Source organism: Branchiostoma belcheri, unplaced genomic scaffold (genome assembly GCF_001625305.1).
Source record: "Branchiostoma belcheri isolate BF01 breed outbred unplaced genomic scaffold, Haploidv18h27 scaffold48, whole genome shotgun sequence".
Classification (NCBI taxonomy): domain Eukaryota; kingdom Metazoa; phylum Chordata; class Leptocardii; order Amphioxiformes; family Branchiostomatidae; genus Branchiostoma; species Branchiostoma belcheri.
This window is the reverse complement of record NW_017804109.1, coordinates 339097-366348: the sequence shown is the minus strand read 5'-3', so window position 1 is coordinate 366348 and position 27252 is coordinate 339097. Positions and strand designations below refer to the sequence as shown.

General features: G+C 42.2%; 3 protein-coding genes and 1 long non-coding RNA gene across 4 annotated transcripts in view; all 4 read left to right on the top strand.

Moving 5' to 3' along the window:
- Nucleotides 1–10223, top strand: part of LOC109479309 (platelet binding protein GspB-like) — a 28031-nt gene extending 17808 nt beyond the window's left edge. The window contains exons 14-20 of the mRNA XM_019781265.1: nt 5348–5450; nt 5955–6050; nt 6543–6655; nt 7367–7610; nt 8382–8534; nt 8951–9085; nt 10126–10223. Coding sequence (XP_019636824.1) covers nt 5348–5450; nt 5955–6050; nt 6543–6655; nt 7367–7610; nt 8382–8534; nt 8951–9085; nt 10126–10172 — 891 coding nt within the window. The 3' untranslated portion in view covers nt 10173–10223. The remainder of the gene's footprint in view (nt 1–5347; nt 5451–5954; nt 6051–6542; nt 6656–7366; nt 7611–8381; nt 8535–8950; nt 9086–10125) is intronic.
- LOC109479362 lies at nt 493–3236 on the top strand. Its single transcript, XM_019781315.1, has one exon. The coding sequence runs from the start codon at nt 687–689 to the stop codon at nt 2610–2612; it is 1926 nt and encodes a 641-aa protein (XP_019636874.1). The 5' UTR covers nt 493–686; the 3' UTR covers nt 2613–3236.
- Nucleotides 10224–12271: 2048 nt separating the features above from the next.
- Nucleotides 12272–15198, top strand: LOC109479377. Its single transcript, XR_002140783.1, has 3 exons — nt 12272–12345; nt 14755–14860; nt 15105–15198. It is a non-coding gene; the product is annotated as an uncharacterized LOC109479377 (long non-coding RNA).
- Nucleotides 15199–15343: 145 nt separating this feature from the next.
- Nucleotides 15344–26209, top strand: LOC109479308 (fibrillin-3-like). The gene is made up of 23 exons (XM_019781263.1): nt 15344–15352; nt 15893–16047; nt 16696–16961; nt 17323–17525; nt 17870–17987; nt 18350–18588; nt 18942–19031; nt 19262–19410; nt 19736–20013; nt 20159–20361; nt 20627–20774; nt 20981–21085; nt 21213–21335; nt 21602–21724; nt 21991–22113; nt 22451–22573; nt 22840–22962; nt 23170–23292; nt 23519–23641; nt 23913–24031; nt 25120–25246; nt 25911–25953; nt 26125–26209. Exons 1-23 carry the CDS (start codon nt 15344–15346, stop codon nt 26207–26209), a joined length of 3198 nt encoding a protein of 1065 aa, XP_019636822.1.
- Nucleotides 26210–27252: the final 1043 nt, after the last annotated feature.

Here is a 27252-nt window from a genome sequence, read left to right as displayed (position 1 = left end):
GCAAAGCAGGACTGGCAGAGTCATGCTCTCATGTAGCCAGTGTTCTCTTCTACCTTGAGTGCTGGACTAGGATCAATGGGAAACTGGCTTGTACACAAGTGAAGTGTTCCTGGATTTTACCCACATATGTGAAGGAAGTCCCTTATGCTAGAGTAAGGGACATTGATTTCACCTCAGCAAAGAAACTGAAAGAAAAGCTGGACAAAAAAATTGACAGTCTGGAGTCACAAAACAGTGTCCAGCGTGAGGAAGCACCTGAGAGTGTCCAGGCATCACATGCGGGCAGCCAAGAAGCACATGAGAGTGTCCAGGCATCACATGCGGGCAGCCAAGCACCTGAGAGCGTCCAGGCATCACATGCGGGCAGCCAAGCACCTGAGAGCGTCCAGGCATCACATGCGGGCAGCCAAGAAGCACATGAGAGCGTCCAGGCATCACATGCGGGCAGCCAAGCACCTGAGAGCATCCAGGCATCACATGCGGGCAGCCAAGCACCTGAGAGCGTCCAGGCATCACATGCGGGCAGCCAAGCACCTGAGAGCGTCCAGGCATCACACGCGGGCAGCAAGAAAGCACAGAGTGTCCCAACAGAAGAAGAAATAGGTGAACTGTTTGCTAAGCTAAATAATTGTTCATCTAAAGTTGCAGCACTTAGCTTACATAAGTCATATGCAGATCAGTTTGTAATGAGCAGCCGTGAAATACCTGTAGTTTCAGATTTATTTGAGTCCGACAACCTTGACCTACAGTTTCACGAGCTACTGCCTAAGTGCCTAGAGGTTAAGATCGAGCTCACAGACAAACACATTGATATGGTGGAAAAGGATACTAGGACACAAGCAAAAGGTCCTGGCTTTTTCAGGCACAGAGCAGGGCGGATTGGGGCGTCTGTCAGTGGCACAGTATTTCACAGTAATCTTGCACAGCCACCCCAGTCAACACTGAAGTCTATCTGTTACCCTCATCTCTACAAAGTGAACACAAAGGCCACAAGACATGGGTGTGAGCAGGAAGAAAGGGCTATCGATGTATATAAGGAATATATGGAAAGTAATCATGTCAACCTCCAGATAAAGAAGTGTGGTTTATTCATAAGTAAAGAACACCCTTACCTGCACGCTACCCCTGACTTCCTGGTGTCTTGTGACTGCTGTGGTATGGGATGTGGGGAGGTTAAGTGCCCTGTCTCTGTGCCAAACTGTAACTTTGATCTGTATGTAAATAATAAGACTTCATGCCTGGAGAAGGTAAACGGGGACTTCAGGTTGAAGAAGAGTCACAGCTACTACCATCAGGTACAACAACAACTGTTCATTTTGTCAGACAAGAGTTACTGTGACTTTGTGGTTTGTGTGTGGGATGTCAATGGAAATCCCCGTTTTGTACATGACAGAGTCAAACCTGACCCGGAACACTCCAAAATGGTGCTTTTCAAGCTCCAGGCCTTTTGGAGGATCTGTGTTCTCCCAGAGATACTAGGTCGCTGGTATACGCGTAAGTGTGATGTCCCTGTTAAGATGCCTGGTCCAAACTCGGTGTGTTTTTGCAGGGGACAGAGAGGTCTAGATGACGTTAAGTGTAGTAATCCTGACTGCCCATATGGAGAGTTCCATCAGGCATGTTTGGGAATAGTTGGGGTTACTTTGAGAAAGACATGGTACTGTCCCCACTGCAGTAGACTACCAGAGTTAAGGAAAACAAGTACCGGTAAGAAGTCAAAAAGGAAGCAAACTGAACCATCAGCAGTTAGCCAGGCTGCCTTACTTTGCAGTACTGTATGCCTGTGTAAGGCAAAACCAGCTCAGGGAGAGAGGCTGCTTGAGTGTCACAATGCAGCATGTGACCAGGGAAAGTATTTCCATCTCAATTGTTTGGGTATGAAACGGATGCCAAACAATGCGAAAACCACGTGGCAGTGTAAGGCTTGCAAAAAGAAAAAGCCATCTAGTAGTTCCCAAACTTACAAAGGAAAGGAAACAAAGTCTGTTGATTCTACATCTACCTCTAGAAACACCAGTGATGTGAGTAGTGATGAGGAGGATGTTGTTATCACCAATGAAACCACAGAACCACTGGATAAGTACCGTAGTCTGTCCAATCTGACTAAATCAGATTATAACATAATCAGAGATCCAAATGGTTGGTTAACGGGTGAAATTATACACTCTGCTCAAGTACTAGTTAGGCGAGTAAATCCAGGTGTGGAAGGACTCCAGCGTCCAGCACTGGGGCCTGCCAGGAACTTTGATGTTGTTACAGCCGAATGTATTCAAATCCTGCACACAGGGCAAGGTCACTGGGTCTGTGTTAGCACTGTGGATTGTTTGCCTGGCAGGGTAAAGCTGTATGATAGTTTGTATCATGATGCTGTCAGTCAAGAGGTAGAAGAGCAGACAGATGATCTGCTTGGTGGTAACCTAGTTTCCATAGATTATGTTCCTGTGCAACAGCAGACAAACAGCAGTGATTGTGGGGTGTTCTCTGTAGCATTTGCTGTATGTTTAGTTTTTGCGAATGACCCAAGGCATGTGACGTTTGATGTGCCAAGAATGCGTCCACATTTGTTGAAGTGTCTGAAGGAAGGGTCAATCACCATGTTCCCAAGTTTGTGAAACCCTGTCCATTTTGTATGGAATGTTATCTTATCTCCTGTGCTATATTTCATACCAGTTAAGTTGGTGTATTGACCAATGTATTGAGTTTTGCTGTTGATTAATATCTCACAGGATCTTCCTAACAGGCTGACATGAGAGCCAAATGTAAATGTATTACTATTACTCATACTCTGTGAGACCCATTTTATATGAAATGTTGTAACTTTATTGACCTACTGAGTTTTGATGTACCTGTAAAGGTCTGACTAGCATCTTATGAACAGACTGATCTGAGAGCCATATGTAAATATTCTTTTGCCAGTACTAGTGAAGTATGTCTTACATTTTCTTAAGTCAAGCATTGAGTTACAAGTGTCTTATGAACAGACTGATCTGAGAGCCATATGTAAATATTCTTTTGCCAGTACTAGTGAAGTATGTCTTACATTTTCTTAAGTCAAGCATTGAGTTACAAGTGTCTTATGAACAGACTGATCTGAGAGCCATATGTAAATATTCTTTTGCCAGTACTAGTGAAGTATGTCTTACATTTTCTTAAGTCAAGCATTGAGTTACAAGTGTCTTATGAACAGACTGATCTGAGAGCCATATGTAAATATTCTTTTGCCAGTACTAGTGAAGTATGTCTTACATTTTCTTAAGTCAAGCATTGAGTTACAAGTGTTTCTTGTCTGGAAATAAATGTTGAGTCTTGCAACTAAAAACTGTTCTTTGCAGTCTTTTATTCACTTCAGGTTCATATGTATATGTTGATACAATTATATACATGATCATACCCATATCGCAGAATAACTCCTGCTACCAGTATTTAGAAAGTGTCGAGCAAAGATACATGTATCTTAGTTAACTTATCATCAGTATTCAACATTCTTCATACCTCTGTATTTGGGGACAGGAAGAAAACTAATCAAATGGTACAATCGGGGGACAGAAATTTACAAGTGCTGAGCATACTCTGATGATTCTGTCAATCAATGGTACTTGAGAGTCACGGCAAACTAAGTAATCTGTGGGGATGGTTCCTTGTAAGAATGTATACTTCCTTCGCAACAGACCAATAACTCTTTCCACATGTATTCTTACACTCGCAATACCCCTTGACTTCTCCACATCAACTGGGTCTAGCTGTGCCTTCCCCTTAGTGAAAGCAGGAATTACAAGTTGTGACTGTTTCAGCCCAACACTTTCATCAATTGTGAATCCTCTATCTGCCATGACTGTGTCCCCAGGTAGCAGTTTGTCCAAGAAACCACAATTCTCAGTTAGAAACTTGTCTGATGTTCGCCCGCCCCAAGCCTCTGAAACAAAAGAGACTGTCCCCTGAGGTGTGATACCAATAAGAACTTTAATGGTGTTATGGTGCTTGTAGGAAGAGAATGTCTGTGCCCGGGCCAAGAGGTTTGTAGGTTTCTCAATGAACACTTCGAAACAGTCAATGATAACAGTCACTTTCTTACCAAATGTGTACTGGAAGCACATTGGCATAGTTCTCCACAAGTCCTCCCTCTCAGGCCACGAGATAAAACAAGAAAGTCTGGTGTCTAATGCTACAATCCAGGCGCTGAAGATTCTTGAAACAGTGGGAAGAGAGACTTGAAACCGGTAAGCCAGTTCTTGGAATGGTACATTGAGTCTGAGTTTCATAAGAACGATCATAAACTCCTGGAAACTATCCAGATTCTGACTTTTACGGGTAACAAAGGGAGCAACGTGATCAAAAATAACCATGAGGACTTCATATGACGGCAGACCAGTGTAAAATCTAACCTTCTCATCTGATTTAAAGTAATCTTTGTTTGGGGCTTGATAGCCTGGCGCACCAAACATGTACTCGAACTCCTCTGTCTGTGTTGAGGCAATCTTCGACTCTTGGTACTCTGGAACACTGCGAAAGACATACTGTAACTCCTCTGTCTGTGTTGCGGCATTCTGTGGCTCTTCACTTTCTACCGAACATGCAGCCATTTCCACATCTAGAGGTACTGGTTCAGCCTCGGCAAAATCGATCTGTCGCACACGGTGCCCAGTGGGGTTTTGCGGCGTCCTTTTCGCTGCAGCTGGAGTTGCGTGTTGTTCGGCGACCCGCTTCTTCTTGCGTTCTTTGGCTCTTTCAGCCCTGGCTTCTGCCTCCCTTTGCTGTTTCCCCTTCGCATCTTCCTGTTTGTAATCTTTTCTTCCAAGGTTCAGCGTGGGAACCCAGTCAACATTGTGTCTATCCCACACAGCTGCAGCCTTCCCAGAAACAAAATGGCGACCACATACCCGCTCAGTTTGGAGAATGTTCTTTGTAGTCGTATCTCCACGGCTGATTGCCGAAATCCACAGTCTTCTACGTTCTTCAGTGAGCTTCTGATGTTCCTCTCCTTGATGAGTAACCACTTTAGGTACGGATGCAAAACTTATTCCCTCCTTTTTGTCGGTTTTCGATCCGCAACCGACAATAATACAGTGAACCATGGCGCTAGCTAGGGACGCGGCTTTGTTCGCCGCGTAGCGCTTGGGCGCAACAATGGCGCGTAGCAACCGTTGCCAAGGGGCGGGTCACGTGACTGAAACCCAAGAATATTTATAAACATGCCTGCGAAGGATTCCAGTCAGAATAAAAAGTATTCACGTAAGTACATGTACGTCGTTGTTTTGTTTCGTTGTGTTGGACATAACGTTGGATTCAAATGCAGGTCATTGTGGTTTGTTGGTTTAAAATCCGGACTTACAAATGCGTTTTTTATTAGCTCGGAAGCCGCTGGGGAGAGAGCGGTCAGAACTGCGTCTGCGAGAGGGGGAACGACATCACGTGCGAGGCCTGGGAGTGTGTGGAGGACGGAGGTTGCGACGGTGAGATTGACTCTACGTGTAGTTTCTGTTGAACATTTGCTGAGCTTTGATGTTGTTTGTTACCAGGCCTAAGACTTAGATGCTGTTCTGAAGAATGCATCCCCTATTCTCCATTCCCCAAACAGTTTACTATCAGATAACTGTAGGTTTCTGATCCCTGAGTTCTAAACCCAGTATAGTATAGTTACCAGACTACTGTGTACATGTGCACCGTTAACCTTTATTGCAAACTCCATGCATATCGGGAGTTTGGGTCTATATTAGAGGCTCTGAAGAATGTGAAGTTTACTGGAACACCGTTTGCACTGCGTTCTATGTTGGAGCTCATACTACTTAATGGAACTTCAACTGCTTCAACGGAACAAACTTCAGATCATTATAATAAATGTGTACCTTCGTATGTGAATATACTTATTTGCTAGTGATCCATTTGCAAAAGTCCTTACTATCTAAACAGACCTAAAAACCTTACCTCGAATGCAGATGTGGACGTGTGCCAGACAGTTGACTGTGGAGCGAAAAGGGAATGCGTACAGACACCTGGCGGATACGAGTGTCCATGCAAACGGCCCTACAGGGAAGTGGAGGGATCTTGCCGAGGTTTGTGTCACTTTGATAGTTTTTTTCTTATCTAACAATATAGAAAGTACAAGACACAGTGGTAGAAAACTCTAGCGAATTCCTAATTTCAACCTGCATCATCAACTGCTTTTTTTCTTGCATGTTATGTAAAGGCTGTACACTAATGATATTTCATACTATTAAAAGCTCTTAGCGCAATATAGATACGTTACTTACATCTCAATCCGTCTCTGCCACTGGATATGTTTCGGCGTACCTACATCTATAGCTAAGTATTTTTTTCTATTCAGACAGTTATTACAAGTTTATGTCGTCACCAACGCAGACAACGAACAACAGACATACCTATGCATTTGAGTATATTCGTGAGAAGTGCCTTTCCCAAGGGCACAAGATCGGTGGCGTGGCAGGATTCTAACTCGGGACCTCTTGGTTCCGAGCTGAACGCCCTGTCGTGACGCCACACATCTAAGTCTTTCTACACACTGGTGTGTTTTACCGACTTTACAGGTTTCTTTACGTACTCCGTGATCACACGTCTCCTGTCAAATGAGTTTTACGAAGAGCTCTACGACAGTAACTCCGACGAATTCAAAGCGCTTGTCAAGGAAGTTCGCACAGTGGTAAGAGCTGGAACCTTTTGGTATCCCATTTTTTCTTTGCGTATCACTATGCCTCAACTTAGCAGCTGAACACATATCTATACAAGTATCACTAAGAGTGTATGTTACTTTTAAAGTAGAATTAGCAAGGACTATATACAACTGCATAAACGTCAACTTAAACAAGTTTTAGAAAGTAAACTCTCTTTTGCGGGTTAGCCTTCTGTAATACGGTTTTCTTCAGCACTTGCTGTACAGAATATTACGATCTAGCTATAGGGTCCTGGGAATCTTCTGACAATAATTCAATGAACCACCATATCGCTACTATACTCTGGTCTGACGAACACATATAATATAATTAGAAGTCAAACCTAACAAATTTTATAATAGTGAGCATTCAGACTCGTCTTTTGTTAGGGTGACTTGCAATTAGCATTATGACATGAATTCGCGATAAATTACCATCGCTACTATACTCTTTGGTCTTGTACAAAGTATTGTTATAAAATCCACAAGTCAGCAAAATGACTGCGAATGATTTTGACCTTAATATACAATTCATTCATTCGTTCATTCATTCATTCACGCATTCATTCTTCATTCATTCATTCACTCATTCATCTACTCATTTATTCATTCATCTCCATTCATTCATTCATTCTTCATTCTTCATTCATTCATTCACTTATTCATTCATTCATTCATTGCAAATCCATGCACTCTCCACAGATAAAAGACCTCCACGCCAAGGGAGAGCTGACCAAGAACGAGTTTCTGGACACGGACATCACCGAGTTCGTTCCTGGAAGCATCATCGCGCACTACAAGCTGTACCTGGCAGACGACAGCACCCTGTTCCTGGAAGCGGGCGATGACGTGCCCCACATTCTCCAGGAATCGCTGAAGAAAATGGCCAAGGCTCACAACGGGACGCACCTGATGATTGAACACGAACGGGGACACAAGGTCTCAGGTACGTGCAGAAACAAGCAACTCGCTAGGGCAACAGCACAATTCATCATGTTAACCCGGCGGAGCTCTTTGTAGACCCCTGAATCGAAATCTTTACAAACGTCTGCTACAAAGTCTGCCTTGTTCCCCCGACGACCAGTGTCTGTCATGGGAGTAGGTAGATAGGTAGGAAGCGAAATCCCGAAAAAGCTAGGGTGTTTGATGTTTGGTTCAGTTTGACGTTTAACACGAGCATGGACACTAGGTCTCACGTATATGGTCTCCACAAGACTTCATTGCAGGCTGAATGAATAGTAGAATTCGGCCTAAAAAGGGGATTTAACTGGCCAGGGAAGTTGCCTGCGGGCAAATGGGCCCTCTCATAGGGGAAAAGCACAATGTGACAAACTAACTCACATATATATGGACCCAGTAGTACTATCAGTTACTAACTCAGTAATAAGACTTCTTAAAGTGTTACATAAAGGATTGTAGTCATTTCTGTCCTTTCCTTGTGAACTTACACAGACTGGCCTTTTAACGCGTATACTTTTTTGCCCGTAAACATTTTTTTTATTCCAACATTTCATGACTAGTCACTAGACATGGTGACGGTACGTATACATTCAAGTTTTTTTCCACTTATTTTATGCCTCCACCAATGCAGAAGACAAATTCAGCACAGGACAGGGCAATGATCAATTTCACCTGAGTTAAGTAAGGAAAGTCGTAGAATAAAAGTGCCTTTTCCAAGGGCCCGGGAAATAAATATAAAACCTGTTGTTCTGCCCAGATCATGACGAATGTGCGTCACCCGAGTACAATGACTGCTCGCCGTTCGCCACGTGCCACAACACCGTCGGCTACTTCCACTGCGCGTGCCTGGACGGGTATGAAGATCTGTCGGCGGGCTTTGACGAACTCCCGGGACGCGTTTGCCAAAAAGGTACAATTCTGATCCTTATACTGCACGGAGAGTAACGGATAGATGTACGGATTGTATCGCGAGTACATGTATTAAAGATCTAAAGCCTGTCCTATATCATCAACCAAATATTGGCGTCAACCATATATATATATATATATATATATATATATATATATATGTATTTAGAGATATACAGATACAGAGATACAGATTATATATATTTCTATATATATAATCACAATGTATGCTATGTTACTTATGTACATTTTCCTGTATGATTTAACACATTGTATTATGTTTTGTTTCATGGGCCCCTGTAGAATCTGGCCATGAAGCTGTAGGGGCTACCCAGGTATCTCCAAGATGAAACAGACACAAGTTCATTGATTTCTTCTGTAACATCCATTTTGCCGTTCCTGTCCTTCCAGCGTTAGTGGCGGTCTCCCCAACAGTATACATGTGGGTGGTCGTGGCTGTGGTGCTGGGTCTGATGACTGCAGTTCTCCTGCTTCTCGCATGGCGCGTCCGCCTGGCCCGTCAGCGTGCGGCGTACCAGAAGGACATGGGAGGTAAGTTGTCGAATCAGCGTTTTAGCCTTCCTTATGCCTAGGTCACATTTCCAAACCGGGGCCCGGCCGGGCTGTTTGTATGAACGAAAAACTAACAATTCATATCAAGAATATACAGGAATAGTGCCCATGGTAATTATCGACCACTTTTCTGTGTTTCCTTGTCTTTTACATTGTACTTTTCGTTCCATAAGACTGCCCGGCCGGGCCCCGGTTTGGAAATGTGACCTCAGCATTAGTTTGCTTCACAAGAGACAGCATGATGCTTTAAGTTCTGTCAGTGGTGCAGTAAATTGAAAAAAAAATCAACTAAAGAAAATAAACTTTTGTCCATGCGATTTGCTACGTGTCTTTAAAATTAAGGTATATACGAATTAAACATATTGATTGGAAACAAACGTTTCGCAAACTTTGTCTTCGTCTTGAAAAGCCTTATGTATTTCTTCATTGAGCAGTTCGTCTCTACAACAAGACAATCAATCAGTCGTACCATTAGCACTTAGCTAAAGGAACTTGTTAATTGCAGACTATGTATAGATTTTAATTGTGTAATGCTTTCTTAATGTTTAAAAGTGAGTTAAACCATGTTACGAGGAGTGTAACAAATCAGTGTTTTAATGCGTTTTGAACGAAATTCGGTTGTGTGTGCCCGCGAGATCCTTACTGAATAAATTTGATTTGCATTTCTTTGATGTATGGAACAGAATCAGGCGCTGTCTTTATAGTCTGGAAATTATTTTTTTTTTAATTTATTCCAACATGTCATCACCAGACGTGGTGACGACACACTCAAGTTTCCTCAACTTATATTAATGCCGCCACCAACACAGGGGGCAAATACATTACAGGACAATACTTATTTACACCTGAGCGAAGTGAGGAAAGTCGTGTGAAGTGCCTTTCCCAAGGGCACAAGATCGGTGGCATGTCAGGGCTCGAACCCGGGACTCTTAGTTCCGAGTCGCGCACTCTGCCGCTACGCCACACGACCCCACCTTGGTTGGAAATTAGTTGACAAAGTGTTCCTCTGATTTCATTAGGTATGAAGGACACAGCTCCAATACTGGCAAAGCAGTACGCCGCCTGAGTTGTAACCGAGGAGACCGGGAAAGGCAGACGATATCCGTCAACAGGACAACGGGACAACATTGATCGTACTGCCTTCTGGTAGATGACTTACAAAGTAACTATATTGCTATTGCGCATTGCTGCAGCTTATTTAAAGAATGTTACCCTTATGTATAATATATCTATATCTATAATATCTTCATAGCATAAAGTGTCCTTATATGTAATATCTCTACTTACAAAAATAGTAATAAAAAGTCGATTATCATACTTAAAAGTTCTCTCCTTTGCCTTACAGTAGGCTTTACCAGATGATCCGTATCTTCACACGGTTTAGGCTTGCTTGGTTGAAGTTACGATATAATGACAGGAATAGGCCCACTATTCGACGACATTGCTCGAAGTAACAAGTGTTATAATGAATTTTTTTCTCTTTATTCAAAGCTTGTTGTAAGCCACAAAGGCTAGTGTTTCATTTAGGTGATATTAATTAATAGAGTTATGTGCATACAGCCGTTTAAGCCATATTTGGCACGTGTTCAACAAATGTATCGAAATGTTATTGAAGACTGTCTAGTAAATTTATGTTCACTGGAAAATGAACTATATTTGGTTACAGCAAATAAAATTGATTTTATCGTTGGTTAAATTTGTACATCCATCCTGGGAAGTATATATAAAAGTAAAATTTAAATATTGATATTATAAATGTTCAGAATAATGATCAGTCAGCGGCGGCAATAGAGTATACGAAAATATAAAAATGTTAACAAATTATGCAAAAGTACAATCATGCAAAAGGATTTTCGTGGGGTCAAATTTTGCCAGAGCATATTTTGGAATATTTAACAAAATGAGTTTTTGAGTTAACCTGCAGCCTTGTCTGATCGGTAATAGCTACATAGGCGTGAGGGAAACTGACTCTTGTTTTCTGTTCCATGATTCTGACTGTTGTTTTATTTCTCTAAGTGCACTTCACCTGCAATAAATCTGGCTACACGCTTCATGTTGATGTCCGTCTCTTATTGTTGCTGTTGTTGTTCTTTCACCATTGCCCTTGGACCCTTGCTTTGAGGTAGCTTTGACATACGTGACAGAACAATGGGGTGATTTCGTTAAAATAACTTTATATGCACACGGACGTTACCGACTCAACAAATTAATTTTTACCTTTAGTTAGTGAATTGAGGGGATTCAATGCAAAGTGCCCTTCTCAAGGCCACAACATCGGGACATGTCTGGGGTTTGAACTCAGAACTTCTTGATTCTGAATCGTGTCCAAAATAACGCTGACAATGTCGTGCTCTGATAAGGAAACATACAAGGCAGAATAACAATTGGTTCTAATGGTGGATACAATCTAGAGGCAGTACGTGCCAGTCGCAACTGTAATTATAGACAATTATGGGCACACGTTGCCCCGATGGGGTCAAGGACTCATCCTGCTTCGTGAGCAGCAATTAGACCATCAGTCCGCCGGGCAGACTTTCCCTGATGTGTTTCCTTCATCTGTCACGCATACAGCGAAGTCCTAATTATTAGTCCGGGGAAACGGAGTATCAGAAGACCACAGGACATTTTTTTCAAGAATAGTGAGGCATGCCCTAACCGCTTGTACCCTCGTACAATCCTTGACATTAGCACATTGGACACACCCGGTCATTGACTCGAGTCACATTCTGCCACATTGCCATCCCACGACAATTCATCTTGCCTACTTGTAGCTCATTATTTACCTTCCCTGACATGTCCTGCCGTTGTCTCTGTCGATATTCAGACGCGGCAAATTCCTTGATTCCGAGTCCTTGTCAGTAAAATTACAGCTTTACATACAACATAACATGCAAATATGTTTTGGCTGTAGACATATATGTACGTTATACACCCCCTTTGCGTGTGTGCACTGCATAGTCGTCATAATTGGTGTTATGACGTCACCTGTCACAATATGATTAATTAAACTGCGTACTTTCTGACGCACTGGTTGCACAGGAGTGTGAGGATATAACCTGGCCTGTCTGCGTGAGTCCCGTGCGCAGTTGGTCTTGGTCAGGACAACCGACCAGACGCGTGCCAAGACAGGTCATCGTCGAGACTATTTTGACGACTCTCCGTCAAGAATTTTTGGACAACTCTCACGTCAAGCCTATTGGGACAACTCACTTTCAAGACTTCAAGTTCACTACAGAAAAGTGAGTTGAATAATTTCACCTATACTTATATATGTAAGAGAAAATTTTTCTATAGCAAATTTTGTTCTATTGCCCTCTTCTTGGTGCTGCCTGACTTATTGCGTAAATAAACCCTAAATGTTGTCATTCAACAACGAAATGATTTATACACTGTTGCTGTTCTCAATCTAAACTCTAAAACGTTCTGAAACATCAAGTTTGGTGGGTCATATCTATAATTTGTTACTTTGCCATATTGTACCGTATTTATTCGTGAAACGAACACATAGGCCTAACATGTGAGTGGGTCGTAAAAAAATCCCTTAAATTTTTCTCGATCATATCTCCTTTATATGAGTTTGAACAGATGATAGGCAGTACGTATGCTTCTCGCATCCACTACTTAGTCTTTTTCCAATTGTCTTAAAAATGTCCAAAATGTTACCATGGGCGTATATCTTACTTATTTGGGCACATGGTCAATGCCAACGAGATAAGAAGTCGTGAAGACACTGAACATTGAATCTTTTACAAGTCTTAGAGCCCAAATCACAAAATCAGACATGATTCCCGGCGAAAAACTGAAAATGGTATCATTCTGATAGTGTAAGATATGCTCAGGGGAAAGCATTTAGATGTTAACTTAGAATTAAGATGCACCAGGAAAGTGTATAAAGACGCTATAAATGTCGAGGTTCCTTCCCTTTCAAAACATGTTGTTCACTGGTATGCAGAGCATGCAGCAATACAAAGTTTTGTTGCCAGCAGATTGTTGTACATGCTCAATCGTTCACATTTTTATCTGAAGAATCAACTACAATTCAAACGTCTCGTGCTAGCACGACACTCCAGTATGAATAAAGAGACTATTTTTACACAACCAAGTCTTTTTCCTCAGCCGACGGTTTAACTTGAAGGATATTGGTTATATGTACCGCCTCCGTCCAATGATTATTTGTCCTTGGTTCACCTTTCCTCACTGTGATGGCCTTTCTCATTATCGAACGCGATGAGCCTCAGGTCATCACGACACAAACTCCGCCGCCAACCAAGGATCTATTCCTCGGGGTAGCACGACGCGAAAGTTGTTGCCAACTCAAGGTCTTTCGCTAAGAGCGCAATGTAATTATATGTACCATTGTATACTGTATATATTGTATACCCCTCGGCTATTCCTCGGGCTAGCACGACGCGTACACCAACTCAAGGTCTTTATGTATCAAACACGAGTTCTCGTTGGCTCTTTCTTTCCCCGGGCTAGCACGGCACCAAATTGTGCATTTACATGGCGTTACATTCGGGGCACATTTGTGATCTAAAGAATTAATTACACTGGTGACATTTTCCAAACTTTACTCTAATCACTCAGAACTTCGTCTTGGTTTGATTGGGTTAACTCAATTAACACATGTACAAAGCTATGTCATATTGACAGTACGAACTTTATTCAAGTGTTTTGGTAGGTAAGTCAAGCTTTCCTGCTCCAGCATTGGAATGCGGGGCATAAACGCTTCTTTTTATCTTGAAAATCAACAATTTGCATTATGCAACTAAAAATCCCAAATTGTTTTCCCTTGTTTTTCTCCTTCTTTACCTGCCATGTCGTAAAATGTGGTGAAGCCATGCTGAATTTGCTCCAAAGAAAATGTCGGCCTTTTAGTGTTCACCCTGTGATGATTCATAGCATCTTATTATACAGATGTTTTTCCTAAGGCAGTATCAGCGCGCACCGGTCACCAAAGTTCATAATAATGCTCATGTTCTGCCTGCCAGACAATGGGATGGAATAGTTGACACGTCGGTCGGTTTTACCCTGGTTGCCCTCAAGCTCTGGTGTCAGACTGAAAACTGTCATGTCACCCTTGGACATCTTCATACCTTGGGCATCTAAAGCGTCTGCGTCAAAAAGCTAGTACTTACATGCATAAACTATTCACAGCTAGTTTAAAAAAAAACATTCGAGACCTGTTCCTACCTGAAGCAAGGTTTTCCTTTGTGCTTGTTCAATGATATGTGCCCCCGATGTCACACGGGTGTAATTCATCAAAAACCTGTCAAACTGATCGTACTGATTCAACTGCACGTCCCCTGGCGGTCTAAGGCGAAATTACAGATCCAACAGAATCTTTGCTATTATTACAAAAAGGGCTAAACGTTCAGGCCAACACTGAGTAAGCTTTCATAAAATTGACCCTTGTACTCCAGCTTTCGGGACGTAGCGTCGGAAACACGTGATTGCAGCAGAGGGTCGAACATGTCAGATTCTGAGTCCAGAATTTTCACTTTGTCCAGAACACTCCGTCTCGCTGGACAAAATGAAGATTCTGGACTCAGGACCGGGTTTCTTTGCGGGAGGAGTAACGTCAAGACATCATATGAAAAGAAGATGATGTTTTCCCTTGTAATACCCTGTTGGCATAAATGTTACAGAAGTACTTCAGTGCCAGACGCCAAGTCAACAGCATGCGTCCCGACCTGAGGGTGGTGGGCGTGCTGCTCCTGTGGGCCTGTTTCCTGGCAGGGACGCAAGCTAGCGGTTTGTGATACCTTATACCCTTACTTTGGTTATACATGTACATAAATTATATTATTATTAGTAACATCTATGACAGTTAGTATAATACTGTATGACGTAGCACGGTCATGGGTCCTGAATAATATTGGTCAAATGTACAAATGTATTTTTAGAAGTATTTAAGTAGCAAAATGAAAGTCAGTTCTAATATGTCGCCATTTAGTCATTTAGTCATGGTTCTGACATCGTTTTATTCCCTTGACAGGACGTAGAACCTGCAGTGCGTGGGGCGACCCGCACTACACAACTTTCGACCGGCGCAGATACGACTTCCAGGGAGAGTGCAATTTCACCTTCGCCAAGCACTGTAACAGAAGTAGCAACATCAGCGACTTTACCGTGGCAACAGAGAACGTACAGATCCCTCACAGTCCAAGTTTTTCCGCTGTGCGTGACGTATACGTAGAGGCACACGGCTTCGTAGTTGGAATTCACCGAAGAAAGATGGTCAAGGTAAGTAATCTTCGCCTTTTTTTCGGGTGGAAATGCGTGGTTAATATGTGGAAATTCAACATGTCTCAATTCTAAAGATTAGCACATTGCTGTACATCTTCAACAACGTGCATATATATTATTCTTTCATCAAAAGGTGAATTCAGAGAGATACTCGCTTCCCTTCAGCTTGGCAGATGGAAAGATAGAGGTCAGGCTGTCCGGGTCTTTTGTCCGGGTTCGCCTGAGAGCATTCAACGTGGACGTCTATTACAACGGGCGGCATGAAATTAGGGTAAGCGATTCTGGATGCCATTGACGTTGTTATATAATTGGTAGTCAAAACTCCGAACTCCGCTAGCTACCAGGGTATGTATCATGGCGGAGAAGCAACGAATCGAATTTGAAGTAACTTTGATTACTACAAAACATATTTTCCCACGTGCATGCATAACAGGGTAACAGAGTCTTTAACAAATTGGATGGGAATTGAATTGGACAAAGTATCTTTAACAAATTCGATGGAAATGTTCAAGTACAGTTCTTTCAATACCATTTTAGGTGAAAGTTCCGAGCGAATACATGGGACAGATGTGTGGTCTGTGCGGCAACAACAACGGTGTCCGTAGCGACGACTTCATGTTACCCGACGGCGAAATTACCAACAGCAGAAAAACTTTCGCGAACAGCTGGTACATCGACACGAGAAATGTGACGTAGGTTTTTTTTTTTAAAGATAAACTACTATATACTGACTGACTATCCAATTTATTTTCACAACTGATTCTGTACTATTGACGCCTGCCATATAATTATGTTCTTTTGGTAAGTTTCTTTTGGTCTGTTTTCGCCTGAACAAAAGACAAAGTTGTACAATGTTGTCCAAAGACTGAACGTCTAATGTTAAATATGAAAACTATTGGGATATTTTCTGTACATTATTTTCGTGCCCAGAACAGGATATCAAAACCGGAATTCGAAGTTCTGCTGCAGTTCCTTAGAAAGTTGCTAGGAATAATCTAAATACTGTTTCATCCTTTTAACACTACATACATACCAAATATCATTACGATACATGCATGTCTTCTAGAGTTATGTTGTTCACAAACAAACAAACAAACAGACGAACAGACAGACGCACAGGCATAAAAATAGCCTTCTACGCAAATATAAATGTACGAAGACGTATATTGTATAATAAGGTTGCATACATGACAGTCCGATCAGATGAGCAATTTAAGAGGCATTTATAGAATAGAGCCAAACTTTATGCACGAGTTGTCCCTTCCTATTTTAAACGTATGAGTTCATTGAATAGCGCTGCATGTAGGCAGTGTTACATTAATGGAATCTGTTTTCTTCAGTTGTCCAGATCCCCCTCCTGGCCACTGCGAGGAACACATACGGACAGCTGCTGAAGCGGCGTGTCAGATACTAAAAGACACGGACGGCCCGTTTGCTGTCTGCCACAACACCGAGGATCCTGAGCCTTTCTTCCAAAGTTGCGTCATCGACATGTGCGCGTGGGGCATAAGCACCACTGCACTTTGTCAGAATCTGGAAACCTACGCTGACGAGTGCAGAGAAGTTGGTGTGGCACCATTTGCTTGGCGGACGGACGATCGCTGTCGTACGTAACCTGGTATATATTTTTAGAATTTGTAAAATGCATAATAAATGATATTCATTTTGTACGATACAAGATTTGCAAGTTATGTCCTACACAACCACAATCAAGTTCTTAACCACCTTTTCAGCTACTTGCAGCTACATCCCTCAAATTGTAAGAGACTCTGGCCTAAATGTGGTCATAAACGTGACAGAATCTACGAGTATATGACTCTTGTCTCTGTTTATAAATGACGTTTATTTTCAGAGTATTTGTCGGTTTTCTGGTGATGCAGCATTGCAGGATAGTACATAAAGCTATGTTTAGCAGTCGTTGAATACATTTTATGTTGCTTCCCTTTATTTTGTTTTGTCATTAACAGCTCTAGACTGTCAACCGGATAGCACGTACTCTATATGCACCACTCCCTGCCCTGCCACCTGCCCGAACCCGAACGCTCCAAAGCAATGTACCGAGAGCTGTGTAGAAGGCTGCGAGTGCAATCCTGGCTATCTGCTTAGTGGACAAAATTGTGTTCTAGAGGAGCAGTGTGGCTGCATCAGCGACTACGGGCGTTATTTCATGGTCTGTACAATTTCACTCATTGTGCATTGGTCGGACAATTATCCATTGTCCGACCACAATTGTAGCAAAATTTTTATGCCATTATGTTCGTTATGTAAGTATTGTACCGTGTCAGATTATTTCGAGTCACAGATATTCACCTGATCCAGGTCAAGACAATTCTGGCTTAACGATTGCCAGTTCTTCAAATTTTAAGTCTTTCAGTTAGACTAGCTGTCATCTTTTAAATACTGGTCACTGATCGAAGCATATTCGTTACTGATGAACCTCCTCAACAAAAAACAATAGTTGATTTAATCCAGTACCTTAACGAGCACGTATGATTTTGCGCATAACCCATGTAGCTCGGAGAACAATGGCGGGAGAACGGTTTTGACTGTGTCTGCGAAGAGGGGAACGTCATGGCTTGTGAATCCGTCACGGCAATCATGCCCATTTATATACCCTGCGATGAGGCTGCAGGCTTCAAATGGGTGCTGAGGGCCGGCGTCTGGGGATGCTACTGTGTGGAATATAAATGCTCTGGTGAGGCAGATCTTTCTTTTCTGTTGCTATGTTTAAGCTTCGGGTGAATGTTTTCCAAGGGTAATTCAGCTCATTTGCCAACAAAGGGAGTTGTACATGGCCAGCAAACCACTGTTAGTTAGAATTGCAATAATGCAATGAATTCAGAGACACTGGCTTAAGTATTGGAGGCCTTTAAATAGATAGCTTATAACTCCTTAAAACAGCCAATTGCGGCCTGTTGGGCTTCCAACAGTTTTGCCCAAAATCCAACCCTTGGTACCACGATGTATAAGCAGCGGTTTATATTCCCACGGCAGAAACGACCGTCTGCTATGCATGGGGAGACCCGCACTACCACATGTTCGACGGGGACGAGCATCACTTCCAGGGCCCGTGCAGGTACACCTTAGCTAAGGACCAAGGCACCAGCTGTGACTTCATCGTGGAGGCACAGAACCAACCGATCACCTCAGCCCCACACCTGTCCTTTGTCAGAGACGTGTACGTGGAGGCGTACGGACTGACCGTTGGACTTCATCAGGGAAAACTCGTGACGGTGAGTTACGTTTTTTTTCGGTCATTCTGTTCACTTATACGACGTTCGCAGCGTTGCAATTGCACACAGAGGTCTGATTGATTGAGCAACGATGCTGCATAACAATTCGTACAATGTATTGTTTTGATGACTTATTCAGATATACCCACAAACGAAAATGCAACCAATACAATGCCGGACTAGTCCTCAGTCCTACAGTCCTCTTCCTTTGCTTGACACATGATTATAGATAGAACTTTATTGTAAGAAATACTCTACAATACATACATACACCAACTTAGAAGTCAATGTTAATATCACAGTTAGTTGTCCTGTCTAGCTGCAAATTAATGTGTTCTCACTAAAACCACCAGGTGGACGGTGAGTTGCACTCGCTGCCCTTCAGCAAAGCCCTTAATAAGATCCAGGTCTACCTGAGTGGCCTTTTTGTCTACGTGTGGCTGGTGAACTACGGCGTGTACGTCTCCTACGATGGCTTTACTCATGTTCAGGCAAGCACATACTTCAAACGGTCTCTGTGTATTTCCATCCTGATTTGCATTTAGACTTACATTAAGGATTCAGACAATTCATTTTCTTATGTTTTTCCTGTGTTGTATAATTGTCTTAGTGCGTAACTTTGGTGCAAAAAAACACGTCTGGAGGTAATGTATAACCACTAATTATTCTGCAGGTGGCAGTTCCAGATGACTACAGTGGAAGTATGTGCGGTCTGTGCGGCAACTTCAACGGTTTCTCGGGGGACGACTTCATGACACCCGACGGGACCATTGTCGCAGATGTCAACATCTTCGGAAACAGCTGGCTCACCGATAATGAGACGTATTAACCATTATATATCTAATATGTATTAACTGACGATATGTTCTGATGCATGTCAATAATAATGCCCGATTCTTTAACGGTCTTGCTCAATGCAAAGCCACTTTTAGGAACTGGGGTAAATGGTACGACAGATGAATGGTTATATCAAAAGATGGTGGTGGATGTTTAGTTTAAAATCTTGAGGCTCGAATATGCCATCAACTATCTCAGGTACTACTGTCAATATTGGTGAGCAAGCTCGATGTAAAACATTACACAAGTAACGACGCTTTGTGGTATAGGTTCCGTGCCGTTGTTCAGGTATATCTCGTTTTAATTTCAGTTGTCCAGACGATCCCCCAACAGACCCGCCTGACGGTTGTAGCGACGCCCTAAAAGCAGCTGCTGAGGCGGAGTGCGGGGTGCTTACAGATGACCCAGGCCCGTTCGCCTCCTGTCATGGCCGCCTGGACCCACAACGTTTCTTCGATACCTGCGTTTTCGACCTCTGCGGCTTGGGAGGAGACACCAGGGGGCTTTGTCAGAACCTGGAAGCCTACGCCGAAGCCTGTGTGCAAGCTGGCGGGGCTAGATTCTCTTGGCGGACGCCAGATCGCTGTCGTACGTTGTCTGTTGTCGCTTTACAATAATTAGGAACTATTTTCTTGTTATGCATTTAAGTTGAACCTTGAACCCATTATCTGGCCTACATGTAAGTTTGTACCATCGGATAAAGTGACATTGTTTTTTTTTTCATCTGTAACAGCTTTGAACTGTGGGGGAAACAGCACGTTCTCCACATGCGCCAGTTTGTGTCCTGCCACCTGCCTGAACCCAACCGCTTCCGAGAAGTGTGACCGTAACTGTACAGAAGGATGTGAATGCGACGAGGGATTCCTGCTGAGTGGGCAGACGTGCGTTCTGGAATCGCAGTGCGGCTGCACCGGCGATGAAGGGCGTTATTTCGTGGTCAGTAAACGGGCTCGATTCTTTCTTGTACAACATAGGTTCAGACTCTTAGTCATCTTAGCCATGTTCATGAGAAATAGTCTGAACGACATGTTTTAATGTTTGATTGAAAAAATAGACACCCACATATATGTCATTCCGCCGAGTATTACATTTTAACAGTACAAGTGTACCTTATCAATATCTTGTCGGCTTACACCCGGTCATCCTAAAAGTCCAATGATGATCTGTGCTTAATGTGCACCGATAATTTAAACTCCTGCAGCTTGGAGAACGCTGGGGAAGAGAGGGTGAGACCTGCGTCTGCGAGATGGGGGGCAACATTACTTGTGAGGCCTGCAGTGAAGATGACGGCCACGAATTAGTGCTCGTGAATGGAGTCTTGGAATGCCTGTGTGTCGAGGACCGTTGTAGTGAGTATTTTGTAACTTATTCATGCTGAAAGGGTCTGAGAACAATACTTCGACGAATACGTGTTCATTTAGAAGAAATCTGAAACTTTATTCTATGCTTTTGACTATAGAACCTAACGATGAAGCGCATCTCGCTTTGGAATATACCATTGTATAACGCTTATAAGCGTTTTGACTGAAAATGTTCCATGCCGTTGCAAAAACAGACGAGTGCCTCTCCGATCCGTGTCAGAATGGCTCCTGTATCGACAGAGTCAACGGCTACACCTGTGACTGTTTTGCTGGCTATGAAGGCGTTCACTGTGAAACAGGCATGTTCATGTATTGTTGTATTATTATACATGGTGTTTTCTGATGGTGTTACAAAAATGTATGAATGATTTAAAAATGTACTTTCGTATGAGGTACACGTATAATGCATCATTTCTCCATATGCAGATATTGACGAGTGTGCAGTGAGCTCAGACAATTGTGACAGTGACGCAACGTGCACGAACACGCCCGGATCGTTCACATGCGCGTGCAACAGTGGTTACCAGGGAGACGGCAGGAGCTGTGTCGGTGAGAATCATTTGATCAAGAGCATTACATTTTGTGCATGCTTGCAGATATAGACGAATGTATCCCATTATAGTTGGTCCTATTGTACGAGTACATCCGAGATTTTCGGCAGCGTTATGCAGGTTACAGAAAGCTACCATACCTACTTCGCCGATAACAGGATTCTAAGAGGGAACTGATTTCCTTGATATTGTCGATATTCCTTAAATGCATTGTAGTGTATGATCTACAGTTATATTTCAACATATAATGTACTCTTTCTCCAGATATGGACGAGTGTGCGCTGGGCACAGATGACTGTGACAGTGACGCAACGTGCACGAACACGCCCGGATCGTTCACATGCGCGTGCAACAGTGGTTACCAGGGAGACGGCAGGAGCTGCGTTGGTGAGAATCATTTAATCAAGAGCATCACATTTTGTGCATCCTTGTAGACATAGACCAATGTATCCCATTATAGTTGGTCCTATTGTACATCGGAGATTTTCGGCAGCGTTATGCAGGTTACAGAAAGCTACCATACATACTTCAATGTTAGCGTCGATAACAGGATTCTAAGAATGAACTGATTTCCTTGACATCCTATATATATTCCTTATATGTAGTGTATGATCTACTGTTATATTTCAACATATAATGTACTCTTTCTCCAGATATTGACGAGTGTGCGCTGGGCACAGACGACTGTGACGGTAACGCAACGTGCACGAACACGCCCGGATCGTTCACATGCGCGTGCAATAGTGGCTACCAGGGAGACGGCAGGAGCTGTGTCGGTGAGAATCATTTAATCAAGAGCAGAGAGTACTTGTATACAAGACAGTTGTATGACTGTTGATGATACATGTATATTGGGTGCCAGTTATTTTGAGAATTACAATTGATATGCACAAAGACGTTACATGCTCTGCCATTGCATGAGTAGTCTTATTCTATATCAAGTATTATGAATAGCTTTATATGAGGTACACATAGAATGTTAGCCTCCTTCGCAGTCTTGTTGGACGTCGGCTTTATTTTATTCTGTGAGCGACGCAAGTAATATGTCGCCGCGAGGGATGATTTGCTGCCGAAGGAGCTCCAACAAATAATGCATCCTTTCTCTATATGCAGATATTGACGAGTGTGCAGTGAACACAGACGATTGTAACGGTAACGCAACGTGCACGAACACGCCGGGATCGTTCACATGCGCGTGCAATAGTGGTTATCAGGGAGACGGCAGGAGCTGCGTTGGTAAGAATCATTTAATCAAGAGCATCACATTTTGTGCATGCTTGCAGATATAGACGAATGTATCCCATTATAGTTGGTCCTATTGTACATCGGAGATTTTCGGCAGCGTTATGCAGGTTACAGAAAGCTACCATACATACTTCAATGTTAGCGTCGATAACAGGATTCTAAGAATGAACTGATTTCCTTGACATCCTATATATATTCCTTATATGTAGTGTATGATCTACAGTTATATTTCAACATATAATGTACTCTTTCTCCAGATATTGACGAGTGTGCGATGGGTACAGACGACTGTGACAGTGAGGCAACGTGCACGAACACGCCCGGAACGTTCACATGCGCGTGCAATAGTGGCTACCACGGAGACGGCAGGAGCTGTGTCGGTGAGAATCATTTGAGGAATAGCAGCGACAGTTGTATGACCGTTGATGATACATGTATATTGGGTGCCAGTTATTTTGAGAATTACAATTCACATGCACAAAGACGTTACATGCTCTGCCATTGCATGAGTAGTCTTATTCTATATCAAGTATTATGAATAGCTTTATATGAGGTACACGTATAATGTATCCTTTCTCTACGTGCAGATATTGACGAGTGTGCGGAGGACACAGATGACTGTGATAGCGACGCAACGTGCACGAACACGCCCGGAACGTTCACATGCGCGTGCAATAGTGGCTACCAGGGAGACGGCAGGAGCTGTGTCGGTGAGAATCATTTGAGGAATAGCAGCGACAGTTGTATGACCGTTGATGATACATGTATATTGGGTGCCAGTTATTTTGAGAATTACAATTCCCATGCACAAAGACGTTACATGCTGTGCCACTGCGTGAGTAGTCTTATCATTTGACGAGAAGCGCTTCCGTACATACACAAGACAGTTGTATGATCTACAGTTATATTTCAACATATAATGTGCTCTTTCTCCAGATATGGACGAGTGTGCGCTGGGCACAGATGACTGTGACAGTGACGCAACGTGCACGAACACGCCCGGATCGTTCACATGCGCGTGCAACAGTGGCTACCAGGGAGACGGCAGGAGCTGTGTTGGTGAGATCATTTAATCAAGAGCATCACATTTTGTGCATCCTTGTAGATATAGACGAATGTATCCCATTATAGTTGGTCCTATTGTACATCGGAGATTTTCGGCAGCGTCATGCAGGTTACAGAAAGCTACAATACATACTTCAATGCCAACGTCAATGACAGGATTCTTAGAGTGAACTGATTTTCTTGATATACTATATATATATATATTCCTTAAATGTATGGTATGATCTACAGTTATATTTCAACATATAATGTGCTCTTTATTCAGATATTGACGAGTGTGCGATGGGCACAGACGATTGTGACGGTAACGCAACGTGCACGAACACGCCTGGATCGTTCACATGCGCGTGCAATAGTGGTTACTGGGGAGACGGCAGGAGCTGTGTCGGTGATTTGATGAAAAGCGCTTGTGCATGCGAGGCAGTACTTATGATCATTGTTTGAACATTGGGACAAATTGGGACGATTTGGCACCCTGGCTCTAAGGGGTTTGGGGCAGCCGGAGTTTGGGCGGAGAATACTGTAGCGGGCATTAGGGCTTTTCCCTACAAAAAATCTATCGCTTATGAGCGCCAGCGTCTAGCATCTAGGCTAAAAAAAGTAATGGTAATTGCTATTGCAAAGTCCTTTACCTTATTGATAAAACCATTGCAATCCAAACTTGCACTCAGTCTTTTTCAGCCTTATTATATACTGAAAGCTCCTTTTTTAATTCCTGGCTTAATTTTACAATGAAAATAAACGTACTGTAAATTTAGAACGTTACATATAATTTACGAGTTTTTTTATATATTTTGTATTTGTGTGCTTTGTGCTGTTATATTTTTTCAATAGTTGTGTGTGACATTCTGTCCTTTGATGTAACGATTATTTCATTACCGTTCAACGACAAAATGTGTTTGGATGAGCCTTAAGTAATACCTATGATAATCAATATCATTTTCAATTATATTATTATTATTATGCATTCTACCAACATGAGAATATCATGTTTGTTTTTTCCAGAGTGCCCTGTAATAACACCACGAGACCTCGATACAGGTACTCTACTTTTACAGTATCGCTGCGTTGCCATTGACTGCCACGAACATTTCGTTTTGTATTCTTAGTAATTAATCCGGGAAATGCAATGATCAATTCAATGCAATCAAAAGTGTATTATCCCAAATAATCTCCATGGTGGTAGAATAATTTGGTTCTCCTATAAACAGTAAACACGTTAGATCACTTCAAGGACAACTAATGAACAGAACAGAAATTGTAAGCAATAGAGACGGTACATGTAAGCCTTAATGAACCTTTTTTTAATTTATTTTCTTCAATTTTTAGTATTCGACTATTCGCGTATGAATAGCTGGCTTTCGTCAACCAGACTGAGACGATTGACTGGGTACAATCTTAAACTAAAGCAGTTTAGGGACGCACTGAAGGAGCTACGTGAACAAGATGGATCCCGTATCCGTGACTTGCAGGACACCGATAACCTGGTCATCGCCCCGCCCCGCTGGGTCCTGCAGTACCTGCAGGACGCCTCCGCCCCCAACACGGGCCTGCAGCTGCCGGAAATACGGGACTTCGACCCTTCTCGTGGTTTGCCAGGTATGCATCAATGCATATGGGGCGTGTCTTGTAATTTGTCATTTTTGTATATACGTACGCAAACTCTTTCACTTCACGGATACTCGTCCTTGCTGTAAAGTTTGCCTTTTGGTGTCAATATGAATAAAGAATCTCCATACTGGAAATCCGTTTCATCTTCGACATTGCAATTAGAAAGAGTTGAAGCCACATATTGAACCCAGAAAAGCAATTTTAGGGCAGCAAAACTGTCTCTTGTCTGTTGTAGTTTAAGTGGATTCAATCCTAGCCTAGTGCCAACTGATTACGTCGTTCAGGCAAAAATGCAATGCAGATTGAAAAAGGTTGCTTGTGTTTTATCGTAGGCTATTTCTACATATTTATAGGTGATAACTAAAAACGTCTCACGTATGTAGTTTCTGAGGTATTTAAATAGCTTCAAACATGAAATGATTGCGAAAATGTGCTAAGAATGGCAGTAAATGTTAGCATACATGTAATACAGACTTTTCCGCTCTGAAATTGTATTGGATGCCATTAATAGTGGATATACAGAAACGTATATGCTATTCATATTACGCTAAGAGTAAGTAGCAAGTAGATTGATACTGAGCACTGACAAAATGCCGCGTTACTCTAAAAAAACAGCAAGTAATACGATATCGTGTTTTTTTTTGCATTGCAGATCAACTACCCAGGACCTTCATTCAAAATATCCAGGGCCGGAAGTACGCCGATGACTTTCTGCCGAATATCGACGCGCATTACACACAAATGGCTGCAAACCTTGACTTCAGCAACCTCATAGATCTCAACTGCCCTACTCCTCATAACATTGAACTTGACTCTCGCTTTACCTTGATCTACATTCCTACAACCATTTGCTTTTATGTCGATAGGATAAGGGACGAGCTCAGGCAAACCATCGATGTCTCAGTGTTCCGAGACGGATATTGGATTGATCTGGAGATAAGCGCTGACTAATAATGAGTAGCACTTTTAAAGGCACCCAATGCGATTTCAGGGCAGTAAAATTGGATTCTAAGAGTCAATTTCATGGTAATCTTTTTAAGTGTAGAAAGTTTAATCAAAACTACACCATAGCATACTGATATCTGCGAGGCACAAATGCGATGGAATACGGTTGTTTGGTATCTTAGGCTGGTTGTACCTGTTTATTGGTGGTACTAAAATAAACTGTAAGTGACTCCTCACGTAGCTTCTTTAGAGCCATTTCAAACACTTCAAGTATGAAATGAAGCGATGAAACGTACGACGAAATATCAATATCACGAGAATTCAATCATCTGGAATAATTTTCTATTGCATCCCGGAAAATGCATTGAATGCCTTTAACGGTCAGATTCTATGCTAAGACCCAGATATACTACTATTGTTTCTATTAATCAGCTTATGGGGTGAAGTCCTTAGGTGTTGTAAAAGGATAATGAGCTTTCTCCACACATTTGCTAATGCAATGCATGATGCTAAAGCTCTTGCTAGTTTCTATTTCTAGGTAAATTAAGTATGATTACCATTATGTACGACCACTTTACAGTGGGAAATAGAGGAATTATGTTAAAGGTATACATATATATATATATATATATATTTACATTTCTAATCCTCTATCATATTTATAGCAATATGATAGAGGATTAGAAATGGCAAACATTTAGATATTGAACGCTTAATGTATGCTACAATATAAATTTTTGGCACTTCAGTATATTTACATACATACCTATATTTGCAAACCTCATAAAGAAACAGATATACCTAATGCTATAGTTAGAATTTCAAACAGATTTAACGCCCTATGAGGAAAATGTGCGGCGAAGATTGAAAAGTTAATTGCGTGCGTTTTATTTGGTTATTGTATTTTGTTGATATAGACACATGTGTAGATCTCTCTTTTATATATATATATATATATATATATAGAGAGAGAGAGAGATATATATATATATATATATATATATATATATATATATATATAGAGAGAGAGAGAGAGAGAGAGAGAGAGA